General features: G+C 39.8%; 1 protein-coding gene across 5 annotated transcripts in view; it reads left to right on the top strand.

Annotated features, from left to right (window-relative positions):
• The window catches only part of CAMK2A (calcium/calmodulin dependent protein kinase II alpha), a 180,873-nt gene extending 154,562 nt beyond the window's left edge, over nt 1-26,311 (top strand). For 2 of the 5 annotated variants that reach the window (XM_075210047.1, XM_075210045.1), the window contains exons 14-19: nt 522-554; nt 2,545-2,593; nt 3,796-3,871; nt 19,555-19,649; nt 22,873-23,101; nt 25,239-26,311. In XM_075210047.1, the coding sequence (XP_075066148.1) occupies nt 522-554; nt 2,545-2,593; nt 3,796-3,871; nt 19,555-19,649; nt 22,873-23,101; nt 25,239-25,242 (486 nt within the window). In that variant the 3' untranslated portion in view covers nt 25,243-26,311. Of the gene's footprint in view, nt 1-521; nt 555-2,544; nt 2,594-3,795; nt 3,872-19,554; nt 19,650-22,872; nt 23,106-25,238 lie in introns of those variants that run through there. The other 3 variants (XM_075210050.1, XM_075210048.1, XM_075210049.1) reach the window with 2 other exon arrangements.
• Nucleotides 26,312-26,709: the final 398 nt, after the last annotated feature.

Raw genomic sequence — 26,709 nt, 5'->3', positions numbered from 1 at the left:
GTAATGGACAGAGCCCGGGCACATGGATTTTCTGTCAATCTGCACTACAGAGCTCTGTGCCAAAATATAGGATATGTTCCCTTGTGCACAAACTGTTTATTATTTGATAGGGACCAATGATCCCTCTGTCTGTGTGCAGCCTCTGGCAAATGCTACAGATTCAAATCAGGGTTTTCTTTTATAACAAAAGCGCATGTGCACATATCCAAAACATTCTACAAATCTAGGGCTGATAACATGCTGCATCGTTCCATCTGGGTATAATTATATATAACACTGCTTCTTACTCATATCCATTTGCAGCTTCTAAACTTGTGTCATTCACTGTGCTACATGGCAGTCTGTGTCTTGTCACCTCCTGTGTTCCTTGTGTATTTCTTCATCCCCCCTGGTGGCAAAATGTGTGTGCTGCAGCTACTGCTTGTGGTCACTGTGCGGTCCTCTGTGCTTTCCCCTGTGGTCACTGTGCTGCTGGCTGTGTGTCTCACTCTCCTTCCTATCTGTTCTCCTTGTTTTTCCAGAAAAGAAAGTCCAGTTCCAGTGTCCAGTTGATGGTGAGTTTATGTTTTGTCTTATTCAGTGCTGGTTCCTCTGGGTCCCAGAAAGGAGCAATGGTCCGCTTCACTCTTCCCTCTAAGCCGAGTCATCTGGAGTTGTCAGTGAGCTTGTTAAGTTACACAAAAAAAAAAATACTACACTTTGTGGGGTTGCACTGAACAGCGGATTCTCTGTGCAGCCCTTTAGGGTGATGTTCTCATTACACTAGAGTTATAACCATTTCACCTCCAGATCACTTAGCTTAGAGGGGATTTTGGTCTGCTCATACTGGCACAGGACACTTGGCACTAACACGCTGTGGCACAGATAGCAACATGCCTGATAATGTGTGTACGACACGTTTCGGGCAAATGGAAACATCTATTTTAATCACTGAAGAATAAACCAATAATACAAAAATAAGGTGAACAGAGATGAAGATCTATATGCATATTACTTGTAATCATGCCAGTAAATATATTGCCACATATTTTGCCCCAGTGCCTTTATCCTGGTATAGTTTAAAGGTAGTCTGACCACAAAATAGTGACTGTGTTTAACAGTATCTAGTATAGGTCGTGGATAGGCTAGCCAGTTTTTGACTACAGCCCTACCGCACCGTAACAAGCCTCACACAGGCTGGGCTGAGGGGCAGGGGGGCATCTGCCCCGGGCCGATCCCATAGTGGGCTACCTTGGGCTGGGTGACTAGGTCATCTGCATGTTTTCCCCTTTAAAATGTTCCTAATAGGCTTCTGAGTTGAGTCTTGCCCCCCGGGCTAACATTTGCCAGCCCTCCCCTGACCTCACATCTCTGTAGCACATAGGTGAACTGATTTTTCACAGGGCTTATCGCAGTGATACTCACCTGTCTCAGCCATAGTAGCCCCGAGCCAGGCTCAAGGGTTTTGTGCATGAGTGACCCGGCTAGCCTTGGGCTTTCAGTACCACTTAGTTATAAAAACAAAATAGAATTGCAAAAATAAATCAGATAAAAATACTGACCATTATTAAAATGCTTTATTCAAAGAATAAAGCATTTATCATTGATTTTTTTTTTCCTGTTGCCGCCATCCTGAGTCTGGGCTTTGAGTTCCGCTGTGCAAAGCAGTCAGATAACTCTTACCTTTCCAGGCTGGGTTTTAATGGTAAATTGCAGCAATAGGTTATGGAGGCGATAGAAAATCAGCCTTATCGTCACATTTTCATAAATAAGCCCCTAAGTGTTGCGCTTTATTAATTTAAAGTAATGTTACTCAAGATAATCATAGTCAGGATCTGGGCGATCTGAAACACATTTAGATTCTGTTAAACAATGATACAACAGGCTTTAAAAATAGTTTTTAAAGAAGACACAACACAAAGGAGCCAGCGCTTAGACAATTCGGGAAACTCATACAAGCAAAGTTATGTTTTCTGAAGCTGATTTATCTGCTGTAAACTGAATTAACCAGGATACTGAACTGTGCCAGTCGGAGCAGTCTCTCTTTTTTCTCTGACAATTTACTTTGCTAAGCTAAAGAAGGTCATGGGCTAACTTGAAGGGATTCTGTGACTTGTTGTCCTGTGCCTTCTTGCCCAGCAGAGGGCAATGTCAGTCTCAACTTGGGGCTCACAGAGGAATGAGCAGCTGTGTGTGTAGCCACAGCTATGTGCGCAGTCAGTTGGTGCAGCTGGTATTGGGATATATTATAATGTGGTGCCCCTTCTACATGAGGACTGCACTGAATGGGGTTGGGATTTCTCAGCAAAGGAAGAAAATGTAGCTCCATGAGGTGCTGTCACTAGAAAAACAATAGAAATGCATTAAGTACATATTACTAAAACCTAATTTTTTTTCCTGGTGAGTGGTGACATCTAGTGGCCAATATATAAAATGCAGGGAAATTTCGACGACTGGACAGGACAAGAACTTCTGGAAAGGGTGCTCTTCTGGTGCCATAAACAACTGTTATGTAGTTACTGCTGGAATAACACTCTTCTTCCTCCTTTTTTGGTTTTCATTCAGGAATCTTCAGAAAGTACAAACACTACTATTGAAGATGAAGATACCAAAGGTAGGTAGGGTAATGATCACCAGCAGGTAACAGAGTCATCTGTTCTATCTGCATACTGCTTATTGTCGTCATATCTGATCTAGAAACGCATAGTATAGCACTGACTACTAACGTGATGATTACATGCATGGCTGTAGATTGCCCTGAGTTACATAATGTATAACTGTGTACAAGCACTGCTTTGCCAAACACCCACTTGTCTGTAGTTGTGACTCAATAAAGTTGACACAGACCAAAAATCAAAAGATAAATGAAAAAATCAGTTTCTTTGCTGCCTGAACATTGTTCATATGTACCTGGTTCCTAATGTTAGAATAACTCCACCCAAACTTTTTTTTATCCCCCCACCCAATTAGCAAAACTTTTACAGTGTCATGTACTTACATCTATTTGTAGCCTCTGAACTTGTATCATTCACATGGATCTCGACTCTCCTGGCACCTTCAGTACCACGGTTAGATACGCCCCCTGTCAGAGTGTATCTCAGTTGTATCTCATTTTTCTGCAGAGTCTTCTTGCTCTGTAAGCAGTGAAAATGCCCAGCTCCATCACACTTCTTCATCTGCCCAGTGTCATCGATTTCAACTTAGTAGTGTAAAGCTGTTTACTCTATACAACTCAATGAGTTGGACTATGTAGACTTGTCCCTTTAAAGTACTTGACAGCATATTAATCCTACCTCAATCAGCTCTAGGTTTCAGTCTCTCCCTGGCAGTTAACAAGCATTAGAAATTTGCCTCTATTTACTTTGCTCCACCACTTCTTTTCCTGCATGATCACATTATCACCACTTCCTGTGCATGCACAAAGCCTTCCAAGTACATAACCTCACAGCCACTGTCCAGGCCACTTTTCAGCAATAAAAATGAACAATGTTGGCGCCCATAAATTTCCACCATACAAGTACAATAACCCTAGTGCTATGCCATGGATGGCAGGGTGCATACAAAGGACTTCAACAGGCTGGCTGTTTAATGTTCTTAGTAGAATTCATAGAGCTTGGTACAAGGAATCTAAAAAGTTTAAGTAATTATGCAAATGGTTTCACTTGATTCTGGATGATTATGGTGTAGAGATTCATTTACCAGACCAACATAAAGTGTCAGTAACCTGAACCTGTAGGAATTCAGGTTACCAAGATTCCAAGTTGTTCACTCCGACACATGTTGCTGCATTAACACTCAGTTTTCTCATGATTACAGTGCGAAAGCAGGAAATTATTAAAGTGACAGAGCAACTAATAGAGGCCATTAGCAACGGGGACTTTGAGTGTTACACGTGAGTATTGGTATGCTACATATGGACGCTAGGGACAATTCTGGTAAAAATGTCATTCGCATTCCTCATTTGTCTGTTTTTACTAATGTATCTCAGTTCCCATAAAATCTGCCATTTGTTAATAACTTTATCATGACCATATCATGTATTGAACTCTAATATGGAACTATGATATGGCTAGCTAACTGCATTCAGACAATCGGAAGTAATCAATTCATTGATCACACATAGCATTGCCTTGTGTTCTGCGATATGCTAGAAAATTGGACAAATTAGTGTAACATTTTAAAGAAACAAATGCGATTTTTTATGACAATGTTTCACAAACACAAACCAAAACACACAACACTAAACTGGCTCGGTACTTTCCCGTTTGCTCGGATCTGAATCAAGGCAAAACATCATTGTTGCGTTGTCAGATCTCGCGGTTTTGGATTCCCCCCCAGGAGATTCAAGCCATGTTTAAATCAATAAAAATGTTTCCTAAGGTGTGTGCTACTGCGCTGGGTAGGTTGTACCCAGCACTGCAGCATAGAAGGAGTTACACCCAGGTGCTAGGTGCCGGGAGTGAAGATAGAGTGTTTTTGAGGTGTATAATTAAAAATGAATGAAAAATGTCTATATGTAGGCGCTGCAGTGCTGGTAAAGAACCCCACAGAGCTGAATGAGCACCTGCAGCGTGTGGTTGATTACCTGCTGGATGGGTGTAAAGGCTTTGCTCAGGCTTTCTTCGATGACATTGCCATTTTCAGTAAATCCTGGGTGGGCCATCTGAAACATATAGGGCAAGTGTTGGAGAAAATTCAGTGGGCAAGTCTGACCATCCGAGCAGACAAGTGTCAAATGGGGATGTCAGAGGTGCAGTACCTGGGTCATGGTGTGGAGGGAGGTAGGGTTAAGCCAGAATCAGCTTAAAGAGGCAATCTGAGATTGGCCCCTGCCCACAACCCAAGGACAAGTACTAGCCTTCTTAGGGACTGCAGGGTACTACAGATATTTAGTCCCAGACTTTAGTACAGTAGCGAAGCCCCTGACAGATAACACTAAGAAGAAACCTCCAAAAGTAGTTGATTGGACACCTGCTTGTGAGCTGGTATTTCAGTCGTTAAAGGAAGCCCTGGTTCGTGCTCCAGTATTGTTGGCGCCTAATTATGACAAGGACTTTATTGTGCAAACTGACACGTCACAGTATGGATTGGGAGCAGTACTTAGCCAGGTGGGGCCTGATAGGCAGGAGCACCCTGTGGCCTATTTGAGCAGAAAACTGCTGAACCGGGAGGTGGGGTATGCCACAATTGAAAAGGAATGTTTGGTCATTGTGTGGGCAGTGAAAAAATGGACGACATTTTACTGTGGTGACTGATCATAATCCTTTAAAGTGGCTACAACATACCTCAGGGGAAAATGGCTGACTGTTGCACTGGAGCCTTGCACTTCAAATTTATGACTTTCACATAATTCACAAACAAGGAAAGGTTCACACAATGCGGATGGACTGTCTCGGAAGACCCGGATACCCCGGGTCACCCCCCGGTAACCCCAAGAGACTGGGGGACCAGGAGCCAAATCGTCTGGATAGGGCCCGCTGGTAGCCTGCATGGACCAGGGGGAGAGTAGTGTGGCAGGGTCCCTGCAGTTACCGGCAGCTTACCATCTTTAAATGGACTCCGGCGCCAGTAGGGTTAATATCCGACGCCAGAGGGGTTAAAGCATTGGCGCTAGACGCTGCGTGCATCAGTGAATGTGTTAATGTATTTTATTAATAAAAAATGTTTCCTAAGGTGTGCACTATGGGGCTGGGTAGGTAGTACCCAGCGTCGAAGCATAGAAGGAGTTAAACTAGCGCCGGGGAGGGAAGACAGAGTGTTTTAGATGTGTATAGTTAAAAATCAATGAAAAATTTCTGTGTAGAAATGTGTAATGTGTAATGTGTAGACACTGCAGCGCCGGTAAAGAACCAGCATGCAGCGCTGAATGGGTTAACAACCGGCGGTAGGCGCCGGGAGTATAACTCTGTGTATATTAAATGTGCAATGTGTATTTAATGTGTAGGTAATGAATAAATATGTATGGGGTACAGGCGCTGCAGCGCTGGTAGGCAACCGGCGTGCAGCACCCAATGGAGTGTAACTTTGGGCATATTAAGTGTAAAATGTGTATAATGCCATTGTAAAATGTGTGTACTGTATAAAATAAAGAAAAAGGGACTTACCTTGTGCTGGGGCTGCAGGGGAAGCCCTGTATCCTTCACACCCCCCCCCCCCCACCCCCCTGGCAGCCAACTTCCAGTGGCTGCCGGAGTGGCTTCCACACCAGCCTCCTGGAATGAAATAGAACCAGGAGGTGCAGCACCTCCCGGGGAACCTGGGAGGCTAAGTCCCTTGCCGGAGCTCAAGAGCTTCAGCTACCAACAGTCAGGGGCTTCTCTCCCGGGACCTGGTCGCTCTCCCTCTGGTACTATTTTCGGCCAGGGGGAGAGCCAGACCCCGGAGCAGAGTCCCTGGAAGTCAGTTTAGGCAGGAGATTTAAAAGATAAATCTCCAGGCTCAGACAGACAGGCACCATGGAGTAGAGTGGGCTGAACCCCCCTCTCCCTGGCAGCTCGTGGACAGGGGGGAAGTACACTTCCCGCTGCCACTAGCCTCTATGTAAAATGGTGTTAACCTCTCTGTGCTGATTCACGTGCAGGCTGCATGAATCAGTCCAGATTGGTTAAAGGGATAGGAGACTGGATTACCTCCTGACAAGCTTGTCTCCTAAAACTGTATCTTAAGAGCATTGAATTGCATTATTGTTCCATCTGACCTTCTGATCACTCTTACCTTCAACCAGTGTGAACTCTCCTTGTCAGGACACTTGAGCTAAATAAACATGCTTCAAGATCCAACTTCTTCCCTGCTGTATTTCCTGTAAAATATAGATTATACCCAAATTGAATCTGTTTCCGGCTGATCTGAGCTTTGGATCCAGCTTTACAGTACCACCGCTCTGCCTGCTATCCAGCAACTCTGGCCAGTGTGCTAGGCCAGGTGGGTTCCAGTCACAACAACCCTGATCTATAGGAAGAGGTCAGGGGTACCAGCCCAGGTGTACCAGCAAGGGGGTACTCTAGCAGCGATAGTTATCCAGAAGGAACGTGGTTCTGGATGCTGTTAAGGAGTCTAATGGTGGCAGCAGATTAAGCCCCTCCTACTGCGGTTAGAGGACGCATTTGAGATAAGGAAAGAGAACAGTGGCAAAGTAAGCCCAGCCGGTTCCCAGCAACAACAGACAGGGTGGCATAGGCGGTCCATCCTGTCACAGCAGTGTTCTGGTTACTTGACAAAAATTGACTGGAAATTAATGGAAATTAATGTTATTGAGGTTAATAATAATGTAGGAACAAAAAAGAGACAAATTATGTGATTTTAGCATTTTTTAGCTTTTTTTTTTTTTTTTAAAAAAAAAAGTACAGAACCAAAACCAAAACAGGTGAGTGTGGTTTTGCCAAAACCAAAACACGAAGTTAATACAGATCCAAAACCAAAACATGGGGGTCAGTGAACATCCCTACTCTAGAGCACTGTACAGCTTTTACAGTGCCTAAGGGGCTGGCGGTAATTTTGCCTGAGTTTTCTAAAACACCGTACAGCTTATACACTACCAGGAGAGCAGGCAGTAATTTTAGGAGTTTTCTGCTGAAAATTTCCATTGCGGTCACCGTAATTAAATTATAAGTAAAACGGAGTAGTGTATTTTTTACATCACTGTTATCATTCCAGTGCAAGGATCACAGAGAAAATAAAACAATATAACAGGCTTAGAACACAGCACTCTGTGTGAATTTTGCACTATTTTCTCTTGGCTCGGGCTTCATAAATGACGCTCACTGTAAGTAGTGCACACTTTTATTGTGATGTCATCACATGGTGAATGTTCTGGCCTGATCATAGGGATCATTGATGATTATGACAAGCGCACTGTGAGTACACATTGACATTTTTCATGTGCTGACCTGAAAGCAGCTGGCAATCAGTACCACTCATGAATAAAGAACTGTGCAGCATAAGAGATGATACTGACAATTACACCAAGCACACAAGCTCACAGAACAAGAGAAATAACACTATGGAGCTAACCATGCATAAGAAATAAAACAGATAATGAAGATTATATCCAGCATGTAGAATAGGAAATGGAGAACGAAGTTGTTGTCTATGTATAAGAAACAATACTGAGAATTGCATTCACTGGAAATTAAGTAGTACTATATAAGGTTACAGAAGGGAACCTCCTTTTTTTGGGAAAAACATTGACTAGCGCTATGAAATAGCAGCAGCTGTAGATGGTGCAAAAGTTTACATCTTCTGATGCGGTAGGTGGGCAGATCACGGCGCTACAAGCTAAATGTGGGCTAGACGCACCCATGCACCTCCTATTGCACCCACATGCAAACATTACATTTCATGGTGCATGACAACATTTTTAAATGAGCTTCAAATCCTGAATTTAGGAGAGAATTTAAGAGAGAACTCCCAGGTTAGCAGTTGGACACAGAGCTTCTTTCCTCCTGCAAAACCTTCTGCTTTCTAATGCTTTGCTATTAGGGATTTAGCAGCTGCCAAAATATGGGAGATAAGCTTGTTAGAAGGCGCGTTCTCATCAGGTATAGGACGGGAAAGAAGGAGTGACCAGGGGTCCTTATTTATCTGTTGTTCTGACACAGAGTTTATAAGTGTAAGGACCATGTTCCAGAAAGGAACTATACGGGGGCAGGTCCACCAAATATGTAGCATCGTACCTCTCTGGCCACATTCCCGCCAGCAGCTCGGAGTGGCCGTGGGAAACATTCTGGACAGCTTGTCAGGGGTATAGTACCACCTATAGTACAACTTATAGGCCGTTTCCTTAATTAATATAGAAATTGAGCTCTTGGCAATCGCCTCCCTGAACTCCTCCCAGCAAGAGAAGGTCCTAGGTCAATTTCCCATTCCCGCTTATGCCGGCCTGGCGTGTCAAAGATATATTCTATAAGCCAGTTATAGATCCCAGAGATCATCCCTTTGGTGAGTGGGGAATGTAGACACATATGCTCAAAAGAGGTAAGGGTCCAGAGAGCATCAGGAGGGGACAAGGACATTGCGAAGTGTCAGACCTAGAAGTATTCAAAGAACAGCGGACGAAAAGGTTCAAACCTGTGGTAAAGCTCCGACATAGAGGCCCAAGTTCAATCAACTGCCAGGTCCGAGACCACCCGTATTCCCGCACTTATCCAGTGTTTAAATTGCTGTATCGAGTTACCAGGAGGAAAGTGTGGATTGCCCCAGAGAGGAGTCAGAGGTGAAATAATGGACAACAATTTATATTTGACCCGGCATGAGTCCCATAGGGACATGCAAAATTTGAGAGATTGAAGAGAGAAGGCCGCTGGTGGTCTATCTATGTTAGAAAGGCCCCAAAGTGATGCAATGGAAGGAACCCCAACGAAGTGGGTATCCAAGTCCACCCTTGCTATGGACTGGTAGGAGACATAGGTAACCAATACCTGAGTTAAATGGGATGCCAAATAATAAAGTTTAATGTCTGGAAAGCCTCTACCTCCCCGGGCCCTGGGCTTCTTGAGCACTGCTACAGAAACTCTAGGGGGTTTGGCACGCCATACAAACTTTAGGAAGGAAGAATGCAAGTCCCGAAACACAGAGTCAGGTACCTTCACCAGAAGAGTCTGAAAAAACCTTCTGCTTTCTAATGTGCTCTGGAGCTGACACCTTCCAGACGGATTTGGTGCAGAGAAAACACATTTTTAAGTGCACAATTCGCAAGTTAGTAAAAGCATTTCAGCACATTTGCAATATGAAATCAGGACAATCCTGATTTAAGACATAAACGAGGCCCAAACAACCAATATTTAGGCATAAAAATTGAAAGTTGGAATGATGTAAGGGCCAGAAGTGATTTTAAGCAGAACTGTGTGAGTGAGGATTTTACTGTTGCCGGCAATGGCCTTTCTATCTCCACCGCAGCCCTGCAAAGCAATTGCACAGTGGCACTTCTCAAACAGTACCACTTCTCCTATTCTGCAAACTGAGTGCAGTTCTTGTTAATTGTTAAACATGTTTTTGAATGAATAACAGCAGATAATGACATTCAGTGCTTAATCTAAATTAGTATAGGCCCTTTTCTTTCCCCTATTATAGTTGAGTGGGGGCGGAATTGCAGGTACCCAGAAACCCCACTAGACCAGTCTTGGGAGGAACTTCTAAGCTTGTTTGGGCAGTTACTTCTAAACTTCATGTTTCCATTTATGTTATTGTTTCTATTGCAACCTCTCAACATTGTACAGCACTGTAGAATATATTAATATATATATATATCAGTATTAATATGTATACAGCATTAGTCTGTGCATTCTGCGCAGCCATAGCGCAGAATGCTATCAATGGCTGCAATGATCCATTGTTTAAAGGAATTTGCTCATCCTCCTGTCATCGTGGCTGAGATGGGGGTAATAGCAGCTTCCTAATATTATAAGAGGCGGTCTGTTCAGAAGTGGATACCCCTTTACAGTGGTATTATCAACAAAATATTTTGGAAGGAATATTTTGTAAAAGCAAAACACAAACACTTTTCTTTAATCTGTGAAACAGTCTCTTTTTCTTGATTAATGGAAGACTGACTATGATACATACAGTATAATGCTTGTATTCACTGTATTGTACCTAGATTGTTGGAGCATAAGGGAAAAGCATTGTGGTGGTGTATATCATTGGTTCTTAATCTTGTTGTGACAAATTCATAGACAGACCTGTAATATGATACCTGTTTCTGTCACAACACAAGTTAAATAAAACTGGAAACATGAGAAAGTATGAATTTATTTAAAAGAATTGGCAAATTTAAGCAAAAATTCACTCAGTTTCAAATAAAATATTGTTCACAAATGCTACTTTTCCTATGTCACTGCTGAAGTCTTGTGAATCATCCAGATTGATATTATGACACACTGGTGAGGAATCGCTACACTAAGAACTGGGCCCCCTGATGAGTGTCTGCCAACACTTTATTGGGGTAGTGCAACATCGCACATCACTGAGTATAATACATGGATCATTGCTGGATCATTAATATTTTGGTGTCCATGTGTAACAAGGCAGATGGTTGGCACCCCAGAAGTAGTGTAATGAAGGATTCTACAGGCCTGGTGGTGTAGTAGAGAGGCAACCCCCCCCCACCTCCCCCCTCCCCCAGTAGTTTTTTAATAAAACAAGGAACACAAGGCTAAAACTGCATAAACTCGTGGGTTTATTCTCTTTACTTGTGGCGTTAGGATTTACCACAGCTGCAGGTATGGAGCAGTTGTGAAGGGATGTAATACCACAATACCATCAATATTTAATGTTATTCAACATGTCATAAAATAAATAACATTTTAGGAATCTTGCTTCAACAATATCAGCAATTTGCACATATAAACCACTACAACACATAGGTCACTGAATAAATATATTTTACTTTGAAATTTGGCACTGTGCTTCAGTGAAATGAGTTTCACTGGATAAATACTTTTGAGAGACAACCGGTTGCTAACAAGTTAATTAGACCATTACACTAAATGCTGCTGAATCAAATTATCTAGACAAATCAATCACAATAGACTTTGCATATAACTATACAACACTTATCACGTAAAATCAGTAGAGATGCAACAATAATTAATCCAGTTTATTCAGGTTAGATGCTTTAGCAGAAATGACTTTAGATTAGGGGCACTTAACAATAGATATAAACCACTGGGAAAAATTGTAATACACAGGTTAAAGCGAAGTTTCAGCCAGACACATGAAGCTTATTAACTTGTACAAGATTAAATCAGTAATCGATCTTTCCCAGCAACTTTAGAGTTAAACAACTTGCAGTTCTCTCCTCGGCAACCATTTTAGGCAGAATTAAACTTCTGATGCAATACAGACAAACTCTTGTGACAAATGACTTCTCTCTCTGTCCCTTGCACACTGAGTTAGCTTGCAGATTACTTTAAATACAGTAGATTTGACTGGGATAAACTATCCCTTCAGACAGCAGCATAACCTCTCAATAGCTATGTGTCTTGTGTCTCTGGGTGAATGAAATTTGGAGTTAAAAGCCTCGTTTAAAGTTTGGGAGGCCTTAATTGCTTCAGGAGACCGAACTCGAGGATTTGTTCCCTTCCTTGAAAGGACTTTGGAAGAAAAGGTATCAATAAATTGACTATTAAGTGGTTGAACCCATGAAAGATAGCCTGTGCTTTGGAAGAATCTATAGCAAACACATTTCTCAAGATAATATAACCAAGAAAGGAATTTTGTGAACCTCACACTTCTCTAATTGGGCATATAAAGAAATGTCTTTAATATGTTTCTCTAGAACCAAACAAACATGGTGTTGTGCTATGTTATTACAGATGAAATATGTAAATGTAATCCAAATAAACTTCCACTGATTAACCTAAATATTCTGAATTTAACAATAACAAAGTCTTGGAAGACAGCTGATACACATCAACCAAAGGGAATAAACAGGGTTTCATAATGACCATTGAATGTGTTGTACGCTGTCATCCAGTAATCTCTTCCATAGATTCATATTGATTTATAAGATAAACTGCAGATTATCTAATCAAGGATATCCCAGAGGTCAGTAGATATTCTGGAGAGTTTACAGTTTAAGAATGATGACAACCAATTCTTACCAAAACTTCTGAGAAAACACAAGAAATCATTCCTTCAATGAGCGACTGACCATTTACTGCTACTGTCCTTAAAGGAGTAGGTTTTGGAGATGTATGAACATCCAACCAATTTCCTAGCTAAGGAAGCATCTGGAAAATTACTGGTGGCCCTGAATCTATCAGACGTAACAGAGATCTTTTCAAATTCCCATCTTTAAGCTACAGAGGTTTGCATTGTTCTACTAATTTGCATGGTGCCTGGTAGCCTTTGTATCTAGTCTTTTTGCACTTACCGTTGACATAGCTCCTGAATGCAGCAATCAATTCAATAACCAGATTCATTCAGACATCTGGAGTTTCGGGAACAGGACAATGTACCTCAGCATTCTTAATAGATTCTGACAAGGCAGAGTGAGATTGATATTCTCAGCTATTGGACCATCTGGGACAGATATTTAAGCTTGCCTGCCAGACTGTACCCGAGATTGGGGTCCAATTTTTAGTCCTGTCATGCTGTTAAGTCTGGGCACACACCTTCTTGATAAATGCAATGACCAGGCTTTCACTTACAATAGTCCATTTTACCTTAAAGTGATTTGTGCTGATCGGGACTTGTACAAAAGTCAGGGATATTAATTTGTTACACATATAGGGTAACGGAAATGAAGAATGACAGTCTGCATGTTTTCTGTGCTAAAGTATTCTAGTGCTGTCTATAAAAGTGGGGATTCATGTCCACTCTTTTAAAGTTATAATGAAAGAAAATATATAAATGCAACTTATAAAAACTTCAAAAGCTGACTGCTTTAAGATTACTACAGTGACTGGTTCATATTTCCTGTCTCTGCATTCCTCTGTCTCTCTTGTTCCAACCATAATACACCACAGGCAGCTGCATGGAAATGCCAGTTGCTAATAACTTATTATTATTGATGGCTGTCCAGGTCAGGGCTATGTTTACCTCCTGTTTCATGTCATTGTATGTCATTTGCTTGTGCTATGATCCCCTCACTGTACAGTGCTGCATGATATGTCAGCACTTTATAAATAAAACAAAATAAGAACTTGGCTCTCTAACTTTTGTATAATGTATTAGACAAAAAAGAGGAAAAAATATTGCAGAACTAAAGTTTGCATGTGATTAACAAATGCAAAATAATAAGTATATAAAACAATAACAATGGTTCATAACCGGTTTCAAATTTTCAGAAAGTAAAACTATCAAATAATGAAACTCAGATAATTAAGTTATAGTCAAGGCATCAATATCACTTCCCTAAGTTGCAACAAATCACTTATTAATCCACCAATTATTCCAGGTTTTGGATCCCTCGTTGCTAATGTCTCTCACTGTGTTGATCACTATTTATAATCTTGTGCTTAGGTCATATTTGGAAGATACAACTGATATTTTAAATAAGCTATCACATTACATGGAAAACTGGAAATCACTGTGTTGGTTGTGATGCCTAGGCTTTATATACAAATATTCCAGATCAAGCAAGATGAAATAAAAGCAATTCAATATTTTCTTACAGTGGAAGGATGGTTTCAGTGAGTCATCTAAAATTATTGCAATTTAATTAAATATATTTTCTTACAATTGTTTCAATTTCAACACTCATTTCTATTACATATTCTCGGTACTGCAATGGGTACCAAGTTCACACCAAGTTTTGCTACTCTGTATATGGACCTACTTTAAGACATCTATATTTGAAATGGCTTTTTCGGTGTGAACCTGGTATTCTTAATAGATATATAGGTAGGTAATAGACAAGACTATGTCAGAAAGAAGCTTTTGGAATTTTCAATGTATCCACTTTATTTCCTGATGGATTGAATGATAATCAGAGATGCTTGGGCTCGGTTCCCCGAGAACTGAACACACCCGAACTCAGCAGATCCAAGTACCGAGCCCTTTCGTGTGCCCTCGGAATTGAAAACGAGGCAAAACGTCATTGTGACGTCATCCGATCTCGCGTGTTTTCGATTCTATAAGTACCACCCTCCTCAGTGATCCAGCGCCATTTCACAGAGGGACACAGAAGGGGCAGCACAGTTCTTGGCAGTCTCTAGTGCAGTTGGGCAGCATCATAGGTAGAAAAGAAAGAGGAGGGACAACTGTGTTCTTCAAAGTCTACAGTGACATTCAGGAGAGCTCCATTGCTAATTGTCATTGCTGAAATACAAATAATAGGTCTGGCAGGCTTGGTTTTCTAAATCTGCAGCCTTTGTTTGAAAGTGTATGATAATAATATTGTGACCTGTGAGGTGGTCAAAATTGACTGAAAATGACTTGAAATTAGTGTTATTGAGGTTAATAATAATGTAGGGGGGAAAAAAAGCAAAAATATGTGTTTTTAGAAAAAAAAATGGGGATTTTAGAAAAAAATCGGGATCCAAAACCAAAACACGCAAGGGCGGTTTTGCCAAAACCAAAACACGAAGTTAATCCAGATCCAAAACCAAGACCAGAACACGGAGGTCAGTGAACATCTCTAATGATAATACAGATCTCAGTTGTTTTACTTAATGCCTTCTCTGGCATTGGAATTTTAATAAAATGCGGCATTGTCTCCACGTTTGTATATTTCTCAAAAAAATAGATTTAATTTGATATTATCTTATATTGATATTAGATTTTAATAGAATATTTATGTTTTAATGCATTTGGATGAATCATTTTCATACATGTAAGCATAATTAACAATGTATTTTGATTGGTTGATGTGCCTTTAAATAACGGGTCAGCTACCCCACTCATATTATACGTCTAAGGAAATTGCCGGTGTTTGGAAAGAAACACATCAAGAAAGTACAGTGAGCCCTTCATCAGCCTGAGGACGTTGATCCTACTGCACACATAGAATTTTGAGCACTTGTTTCATGCCGGCTTTGGTCACCTGTGAAGTATTTCAGTCTATTTCATCTAGTCATTGCTGTTAGTGATCACATTTACTATTTCCATATGCTGGAGTCCTTTACAATGGAGAGACTTTTAACTGACATGTTGCTCTTTTGAATTTAATACACTCAATAAATTCCAGTTGAGAACTATTAATTTCAATTAAGTAGATACAATTCTGTTCCTTTTGGGATTGCCTTCTATTTCATTTGCAGCACTTCAATGGCAAAGCATATCGGTTTATAGGATTCCTAAACAGAGTGGGCATATTGAATATTTTGCATGATTTTTATCTATCGTCCCTATTATCTAGGATTTATGAGACTTGTTGTTTTGCCTATCAGAAGGCATAATAATTACACATTCCGTAACAGTTGCTTTCTTGACATGCAAATCCCATGTATCTATGCTTAGGTCCAGTAAATAGTATTTCATGATGCAAGAATGGCATTTGTGGGTCCAGTCTGTTACAGATCTACATTGTAATTGTCCCTTGCTTAAATGGGTTAGCAAGGTAATGCCAGTGAATAAATAATGTTTTTTATAACAATAAACTATCGATTGAAACAGTAAATTCCCTAGTGCACTGTACAGATACAAAAAAGGAGAAATTAATTCAGCTGTAGTTCCTAAATGGTCATTATAACCCCCAAGAAGCAAGCACACAGTTCATTATACTGTCTGATTTTAATTTTGGCTATAATTTAAAGGAGACATGGGGCCTGATTCATTAAGGATCTTAAATGAAGAGGATTCTTATTTCAGTCTCCTGGACAAAGCCATGTTACAATGCAAGGGGTGCAAATGAGTGTTCTGTTTTGCACATAAGTTAAATACTGCCTGTTTTTTCATGTAGCACACAAATACTTGATAGCTTATTTGTACACTGGAATTTAAAGTTGATATGTGTGTGCTACATGAAAAACAGGCAGTATTTAACTTATGTGCAAAACAGAACACTCATTTGCACCCCTTGCAATGTAACATGGTTTTATCCAGGAGACTGAAATAAGAATCCTCTTCATTTAAGATCCTTAATGAATCAGGCCCAAGGGGCCTGATTCATTAAGGATCTTAACTTGAGAAACTTCTTATTTCAGCCTCCTGGACAAAACCATGTTACAATGCAAGGGGTGCAAAGTAGGATTCTACATGAAAAAACAGTCAGTATTTAACTGATGTGCAAAACAAAATCCTGCTTTGCACCCCTTGCATTGTAACATGGTTTTATCCAGGAGACTGAAATAAGAATCCTCTTCATTTAAGATCCTTAATGAATCAGGCCCAAGGGGCCTGATTCATTAAGGATCTTAACTTGAGAAACTTCTTATTTCAGCCTCCTGGACAAAACCATGTTACAATGCAAGGGGTGCAAAGTAGGATTCTACATGAAAAAACAGTCAGTATTTAACTGATGTGCAAAACAAAATCCTGCTTTGCACCCCTTGCATTGTAACATGGTTTTGTCCAGGAGGCTGAAATAAGAAGTTTCTCAAGTTAAGATCCTTAATGAATCAAGCCCTAAGACCTGATCTCCGCCAATTCAGAGCTGGTGCAAAATTCCAATGTTTCTGCAGAGTGAAAATAGCTCTTTCACAAAATAAAAATACACCATCTCCAGCTCTTTATCTCAGTTTTTGATAAGAATTGTTTAATAAAGGCATCAAAAATAAGATAAATCGTAATACATTTATGGCAGACATGTTATGCATTCTGGGTATGACAAGTTTATTGTTCCTTATCTGATTTTAATATCTCATTTCACAAAATTCAATTTCGTTTTCGTACATCTCTGGAAAGCTTGGCCAACTGGTTTATTTATGTTGCCCTTGGATAAGACACAGCTGTACTCTGCTCTCAGCATTGGCTACAACTGTATCCAGGGTGCAGTTTTATTAGGAACGATGAAACTAGACAACACTGCCTGATGGCTCAAGAACACAGCGGGAAGATACAAGAAAAAAAGCTATGTATTTAGCAAAAGGTGCAGGATGGCATATACAAATCAATAGTAAAAGTAATCCCAGGGTGGAAATAATCTTTAATCAATCCACCAGCAATACTTCCTTCTCTTTTAAGTGATAAAGAGTGAAGGTTTTTAAAACAATACCTGTAGATATACTTTATAGTATCTTTAAGGCATCAAAGGAGTTTAGAGGGTGTGTTCTCCATCTACTACAGTATGTAACCAGTGACGCTTCTGTTTAACATCTACAGATCACATACATATTATTTCTATAGGCCCAAGAGTCACAAAACATTTATTGTATTCATGTCGCCATGCAGTGGACTAAACATGAATTTCTAATCTTCAACTTGACATAAGATTGTGGGAGTTATTTACTAACAGAGAGTAAATGTGCAGTAACCCAATCAGACATCTGCTTTTACTGTTCACTTGCCCTATATCAAAGCTAAATTCTGATTGGTTGCTTTGGGTTACTGAACATTCGCACTTTGTTAATAAATAACTCCCTGTGTGCATGCTGCAATTTTTGCATTGTAATTGCTACCCCACTAATTGGGAATAGTGAAGATTTACTATTAGTTGTCACTTCCCATATACATCTACAGTCATGGCTAAAAGTTTTGAGAATGACACAAGTATTGGTTTTCACAAAGTTTGCTGCTTCAGTGTTTTTAGATCTGTTTTTGTCAGATGTTGCTATGGTATACTGAAATAAAATTACAAGCATTTCATAAGTTTTATGGACAATTACATTAAGTTTATGCAAAGAGTTAATATTTGCAGCGTTGACCCTTCTTTTTGAAGACCTCTGCAGTTCGCACTGGCATGCTGTCAATCATCTTCTGGTCCACATACTGACTGTTGGCCACTCATTCTTGCCTAATCAATGATTTTTTGTTTGTCCACCCGCCTCTTGAGGATTGACCACAAGTTCTCAATGGGGAGTCTGGGGAGTTTTCCTGGCCATGGACCCAAATTTTTAAAGTTTTGATCCCTGAGCCACTTAGCTATCAATTTTGCCTTATGGCAAGATGCTCCATCATGCTGGAAAAGGCATTGTTCATCACCAAACTGTTCTTGGACGGTTGGGAGAAGATGCTCTTGGAGGATGTTTTGGTACCATTCTTTATTTATGGCTGTGTTCTTAGCCAAAATTGTGAGTGAGCCCACTCCCTTGGCTGAGAAGCAACCCCACGCATGAATGGTCTCAGGATGCTTTATTGTTGGCATGACACAGGACTGATGGTAGCGCTCACCTTTCCTTTTCCGGACAAGCATTTTTCCAGATGCCCCAAACAATCTGAAAGGGGATTCATCATTGAAAATGACTTTACCCCAGTCCTCAGCAGTCCATCAGTGAACCTTTTGCAGAATTTCAGTCTGTCACTGATGTTTTTCTTGGAGAGAAGTGGATTCTTTGCTGGCCTTCTTGACATCAGGCCATCCTCCAAAAGTCTTCGCCTCACTGTCTGTGCAGATGCACTTGCACCTGCCTGCTGCCATTCCTGAACAAGCTTTGCACTGGGGTGAGTGGGATCACTCACAATTTTGCCTAAGAACACAGCCATGAATAAAGAATGGTACCAAAACATCCACAAATTCTGACAAACTCCAAGCATTGATTAGGCAAGAATGGGCGGCCATCAGTCAGTATGTGGCCCAGAAGTTGATTGACAGCATACCAGGGCGAATTGCAGTGGTCTTCCAAAAGAAGGGTCAACACTGCAAATATTGACTCTTTGCATAAACTTAATGAAATTGTCTATAAAAGTCTTTGACACTTATGAACTGCTTGTAATTTTACTTCAGTATACCATAGCAACATCTGACAAAAAGGTCTAAAATCACTGAAGCATCAAACTTTGTGAAAATCAATACTTGTGTCATTCTCAAAACTTTTGGCCATGACTGTACTTTACGGGAATACTCACATCTCACATCCAGTCTTTTATTCTCAAACTCTTGCTAGGTGCTACAGTATACAGATAGATAGTTGTAGACATATATCTACCATCCACCGTTCCATCTCTCCATAACAGTCTTTCAGTTTTTTATATCTCGCTACATCATATCTCAATCTCTAGCAGAGTGTCATACTAATATGTGTTTATGTCTTCCAGTAAGATGTGTGACCCTGGAATGACTGCATTCGAGCCTGAAGCACTGGGAAACCTTGTCGAGGGCCTAGACTTCCATCGCTTCTACTTTGAGAATTGTGAGTTGTTGTTTTCTTTTATTTAACTGTATATTAAGGATATAAGAACCTCAAACATTTTCGTTCTTTAATTGTGTCAATTAGGGGCGGAAAACGGCATTGCCGGACCATATGCCAAATGAGGCTTCATTGCTAATGCGTCGGCCTCTTCAAATGCTCAGGAGGGGAGACTGACCTCCATGTTCAGTAGAGGTTACAACCCTGCAGTGGTGGTAGAACCGTCACCAGTGTCTAATACAGAGGACTATGTTTATACATAGACTGTGCAGAGTTCCACCACTAGTGTCTAGCACAGAGGACTATGTTTATACATAGACTATGCAGAATTCCACCACTAGTGTCTATCACAGAGGACTATGTTTATACACAGACTGTGCAGAGTTCCACCACTAGTGTCTAGCACAGAGGACTATGTTTATACATAGACTGTGCAGAATTACACTACTAGTGTCTAGCACAGAGGACTATGTTTATACACAGACTGTGCAGAATTCTACTACTAGTGTCTAGCACAAGGGACTGTGTTTATACATAGTCTGTGCAGAGTTCCACCACTAGTGTCTAGCACAGAGGACTATGTTTATACATATTCTTTGCATAGTTCCACCACCAGTGTCTAGCACAAGGAACTGTGTTTATACATAGACTGTGCAGAGTTCCACCACTAGTGTCTAGCACAGAGGACTATGTTTATACATATTCTTTGCATAGTTCCACCACCAGTGTCTAGCACAAGGGACTGTGTTTATACATAGACTGTGCAGAGTTCTACCACTAGTGTCTAGCACAGAGCACTATGTTTATACATAGACTATGCAGAATTCCACCACTAGTGTCTAGCACTGGGGAATATGTTTATACATAGACTGTGCAGAGTTCTGTCACTAGGGTTTAGCACAAGGGACTGTGTTTATACATAGACTGTGCAGAGTTCTGTCACTAGGGTTTAGCACAAGGGACTGTGTTTATACATAGACAGTGCAGAGTGCCACCAATAGTGTCTAGCACAGAGGACTATGTTTATAGATAGACTATGCAGAGTTCCACCACTAGTGTCTAGCACAGAGGACTATGTTTATACATAGACTATGCAGAGTTCCACCACTAGTGTCTAGCACAGGGGAATATGCTTATACATAGACTGTGCAGAGTTCCGCCACTAGTGTCTAGCACAGAGGACTATGTTTATAGATAGACTATGCAGAGTTCCACCACTAGTGTCTAGCACAGAGGACTATGTTTAAACATAGACTATGCAGAGTTCCACCACTAGTGTCTAGCAAAGGGGAATATGTTTATACATAGACTGTGCAGAGTTCCGCCACTAGTGTTTAGCATAGGGGACTGTACTCATAGCCTGAGCTGGTTGTGACAATGTCAGGGGGGGGCAGTCAGCGTGGGGTTCCCCCGCAAAAGCTAAAATCAGCACTAGTTTATGACAGGCTGGACTAGTCACATACATATATGACAGGGAAACTGCAGCATGGGGTCCCCCTGTTATAATGTGATACAGCCTCAGTCTGTTTAGCACAGGGCTGAATTCCCTAGAGGAACCAGGCCTGCAAAATACATCAACCTTCCCAGGTTTGTGGTTGTTTGGGCAATAAATAGTTAAAAGTGAGAAATCAGAATTTTTCCCCTGTGGCATTAGTGGTCCCAGCAAGCATTGGCAACAATAAACTACTTGGTTATGTTGGTGTTTGTAGAACTATACTCTCCAAAACCCTCTTTACACAGTTTATTAGTCACCTAAATCCAATGAGGGTTACTTTACATTCTCCCAACTTTTTAATCCATAAGTAGTCCAATCCGGGAGTCCTGTCACTACTAACCAATACATAGTGGCTACACTCTGATTGGTCAGAGCATGTGGAAGCCACTCTGATTGGTTATTGGCAAGAGGCCTAGTTTAGCCTCACTGAAACTTCATTGATACAAAGCAAAACAAAATATAAGAACACTCAGTCAGTAAACTTACCTAAGTGAAAACGTATACCAAACCCTTGTGATTAAATACAAAATACAATATGTTAGTATATATATACAGGAATAACTGGGGACTTTATATATTAGTTGCTGATCCTCAAGCTGTACTTTCTAAAAAAAGCTTTTTATGTGTGCCTCTTTCATTGACGAAATGTTTTGGTGTGTCATTATTTATGACTTTATATTTATGCTGTCTTCATGGCTTCCTGCTGTAGTGAACAATAAGGAGAATTTCTGTGGCGCCAAAGTACGACGCACATGTTACGTGTACATTTTAATGCCGTTACATAAAGAACATAATTTATGGCAGCAATTTAATTTCATCTGAACAAGTTCCTGTTGGTGTGTCAGACTTGTTTGCTATAAGTTTCTTTATAGTAACTGAGTAATTCCAGTTATTAAATGTTCTCCATAGGGCTATTACTGAGTATTTATGAGCCATGGTACAGTCACGGCAAATGATTAGAGACTGAAAAGGCTTTACTACTTAGATTTACTGTTCTATACTCAGGACATGCAAAGAAAAGGGGAACTTTATTCCCATGCAGCAGCAACTAGACCTGTCCAGCATCTTTATTCATTGCTACAAGTGAATTCAAAATACAAAATGTACAGTACATGCAAAGGGGTTATGGGTTGAATTTTCTGCAGGGTGTGTGTATCATATTTTGTTTGACAATATAAGAAAATATGGTGTCAGTAATTGGATTTGGTTTGTGTAGCAGATTTAAACAAATCTATATTTTTAAGGTTATTTTGTTTTCATTTTATCCAAATTATATGAGGTTATATAGTATATAATGTTTGTGGCTGGATCACGTAGAAATAACTTATTGTAGATATTTATTTTAATTAGGAGTGCAGTGCACCTCTGTATATCATTGCAAATGTACTTATCTTTTATTATATAAAGCATATGTTTGTCAACCTTTAGAATATATTGTCAATATGATTCTCTGTTAATTGTTTTACTAATTTGAATATACTTTTAGCAACACTTTCCTCCAGTTGTAACTTTGTACATCACTCATTGCTAAGTATACAATATTAATTTACAGTATTTTATAATTATAACTGGTAAACAGAGAATAGGATTTGTCCTAGATTTCAAGCTTATAAAATTCATAGAGTTCTGGCTTAAACTTGCTTTTTTCTGTTTTGAATTCATTTTTTGAAGTTGTACTTGTTTATGTAAAAAAAACCACAATATCTAATTGTCCATCTGCCGTTCTTCCAGTGTGGTCACGCAGCAATAAACCTCTTCACACAACCATCCTGAACCCTCACATCCATCTGATGGGAGATGAATCTGCGTGCATTGCCTACATCCGCATAACCCAATATCTGGATACCAGCGGTGTTCCTCGCACTGCCCAGTCAGAGGAGACATGTATTTGGCATCGCCGTGATGGCAAATGGCAAAATGTTCACTTCCACCGATCAGGGGCCCCATCCGTTCTCCCACAGTAAGAACCTCAGTTGTTATTTTTTTTTTTTTTAACTTCGCTCACTGTTATAAAGAAGTTTCAGCATTTCTTAAACTTACTTGAAACTAGGGTTATTTGAATAGAATACCTCTTGCATCCTGTAAATCTGTGTAGAGATGGGTGAATTGATTCAGCCAAATCTGAAATCCAAATTTCAGCGATTTGTGATTTGTGCAGATTAGCCAAAATTTGCAGAATATTTTATACCTCCTGGAAAATCAGGCCAATCGCCTCGCATGGAGCAGAAAGTAACCAATCAGCAGGGATCAAAAAATTTCACTTTTCTATCAGTTTACAAAAAGATGTTTACAGGCCCTCTGGAACTTATTGCTGCTGGATTGTCCTAGGGGAAAATATCTGTGATCACTAATATTTGTGATTTTGACTTGTCACATGAGCTGTGACTTATTAATGGCATCATCTGGCCTCCTACTATTATAATCTTTGTAACAGCATTGGTTGAGTTACCTATTTTTTATTTTACATCCTACTATACCCAATAAATTTGTGTTTTTTCCATTGTACAAATTGCCCACATCTTCACAATTCAGACAATGACTTGACATCTCAACTGATGTTTAATTTGTCATTTTATTTTTACAATGTTGGTTTTGAAATCAATTTTGTTTAATGTACATGTTGCGAACACTAGTGAGTTAGTATATCCAGTCTACTTGATGTCCTTATTGTACTGGGAATATCAAATTTATTGTATTCACTGTTTATTACTTTTTATAGAATGATAACTTGCATGGAGATAAGAAAAGTAACCTAAAATATGTGAGAAATTTCACTTAAACCTAACTGGTGGTTTTCTGGATATGAGTCAAACGCGTCGAAACTATGGACTGGCTGCCCATGTTGCAATTCAGATTGTATTAATTCCTCACCCCCTTTATCAAATCTCGACACAGGGCTGTGTATTAGTCACACCTTTAAAGACTTTGATGACAGTATAGCAGTGATGGAAACAAAGGACATATGAAATTACAATTAAGCGTTAATGACTATTCGCTGCAGTTTGAGGATGAGCATAATGAGTCAGTAGTATTACGATGTGGTCGTTATCATCAGAAGGATGATAACAATGAACATTTACTTTCTTCCCATGCTCAAAGTTTCTTGGATGAGGATGAACATTTACTACCATGCTATAAGCCTAAATCATGCAAGGGCAAAAATAAAACAAAACAAATGTGCTCACCACTCCATTCAGCTAAGGTTTATTGTACAAGAAAAGAAGCAAGGCTAGTGCCAATGGTAATGAAGCAAAGAATGTAGTGCTGAAGCAAAATTAAATAACATTAGACAACCTATTATCACGCAACTATATGCAGCTGCCATTTAGCATGCACATGATTAGTGCAAACAAATGCACCAGCCTCTGTTACAGGCAGCTGAAAGCCTTTCCACATCTTTAAGATACCATTCTACTGAGATCTGATACGGGTAAAAAAAAATCTGTGCCTGCATTCATTAGAGCTGTGTGAATGAGCCAATCCACTTGCATTTCTGCAAAGGAATTCTGCCAAATTGTAAATCTTTCAGCATATATTATATTAAGGAAGCATCCCTCTTAGTGTGCCAAGCTGCTGCAGAGCAGTGAAAGACTGCGTGGTGGGCATATTTAGCATAAACACTCAGGTTATTTCATATATACTATTCAGCTCACTAATACACAGCCTTTAATAAATATGATTGTAATCTAGTGGCTTTAATTACTCTAAATAGTGCAGTGCTAGATGGAAGCTGTATGAAAAATACTGTACAAAAGACTAATTAAAGGGGCAGGTGGAGCCTACATTTGCGGATGCTATTTGTCTGCACTTTGCTGTATTAACAGCATTGGAGTTCTATTCAAAAAAGAGGCTCTTAGAGCATGGTGTCTAGGCAGAGCACAGGTGCAGACATGACTAGCAATGTGAAAGAAATAAAGCTGTGTCGCTGAATTCATTATGCCATTCAGTATCCTTAATTGTTCTTTGTGTGGGGGGAAATCAACTTTTCGGTTAAGAAACACTGTATAAACCATCATTTTGTTGTTCTACTGTTGTTCATTTAGATTAAACACGTATTCAACCTTGCATACATAATCAATCTTTCCTGTGTCTTTCAGCTGAGACTCCAGATTTGGTTGTGGACTCTAAAGATCAACACCAGAAGAGGAAGCCCCTTCAATCTTCTGTTACTCTCTCCCGTCCTCTCTCCCTGTGCACACCTCTTATCCACTGGTCCATCCAAGCCTCTCTTTCTTTCTTTTACTTCTGAGGGACCAGGTGACATTCAATAGTGTGTGAGTGTATGTACGTGTATGTGAGCGAGCCTGTGTGCGTTGACATGTCCTCTGCACAATCCTGGTCACCCACAAATAAGAGGTCAGGGAGAGAGGGGGTTAGGTGTCTTCTGAAAATTCTGTCATTGCAATCCTGGCACATTAATATCAGCAGCGATTATTCAAGCAGATAAAATCATCTATCACAAACTTGGGACATTTTTTCCATCTTCATTGTTTTCAATAGAACATGGGAGACTTCAAAAGAGTATGTGAAGTCCACTTTCAGGTCTAACTATGGTTAAACAGTTTGAATAAAATGAGCCCTGTGTGTGACCTACTGTATCCCACAACAATCACATCAACTCCAAAACAAGTCGGCTAAAAGTGTCACATAATAACAGCAACCAAAAGCACAAGTTCTAATGGAGGCACCCTGAATTCTTAGACCACAAAGTCCTGTAGGTGTTGTGAGAGATCACTGATCATCTGTCACTTCTCCATTTTCCTAGAACTTGTTATTGGTTTTTTTTTTTCATTTTGTTTTTTACTGTTTTCTCAAAGTCAAAAGCTGTCTAAGGTTGCCTTAAATACCAGAGCATCCTATCAAGATATACCTGAGTTAGCAGTCCAGGGAAATAATAATAACTACAATAAACATAAAAAAAAATATGTATTTGTTGCTGTACTCTGGCCTATACCTTGCTGTGTTGTGGGTGTGGTGCCTCCACCTGGGACTTCTTTTCAGAGAATGTATATTTATTTAAGAGCTAAAGGGTTGATAGTATTTAAGTTGCAAAGCAATGTTGTGCAATGAACAGACAAACAATAAAAAAATAAAGTTCAGCGCAGACCGACAATGCAAGCTATAGTAATAATTAATATATGAATATTCATACACACATATATATATATATATATATATATATATATATATATATATATATATATATATATATATATATATATATTTTGTGGGAATACATCCGTGTGTTAAAGAAATTCTGTATTTCTATTTGAGATCTATTATATGCATGCTTTTTATAGAAGTAACACATTCTTGTAATAACTTATTTGCAATATGTTACCATAAAAAAAAGTTGTTTTTTTTTGGAATTGTTGACAGCAACTACAGGAGCAGGGTATTCCTCTTTTTGTGTCCACCTCTGGGTGGATTGGAGTACTGCTTACCTTAAGTTTTTGAAAGTTTCTTTTATGCTTGTACAATATTCTGCTGTAGATTGAAAACAAAATGATTTTTCCTTTGCGTAGTCATAGGTTAGAGCGTAGTTTAATTTCTAGTGTAGTGCAGGTT

The sequence above is a fragment of the Mixophyes fleayi genome, chromosome 4 (assembly GCF_038048845.1).
Source record: "Mixophyes fleayi isolate aMixFle1 chromosome 4, aMixFle1.hap1, whole genome shotgun sequence".
Lineage (NCBI taxonomy): Eukaryota > Metazoa > Chordata > Amphibia > Anura > Limnodynastidae > Mixophyes > Mixophyes fleayi.
The sequence above is the reverse complement of the archived record's forward strand: the minus strand, read 5'-3'. Positions and strand labels throughout refer to the sequence as shown.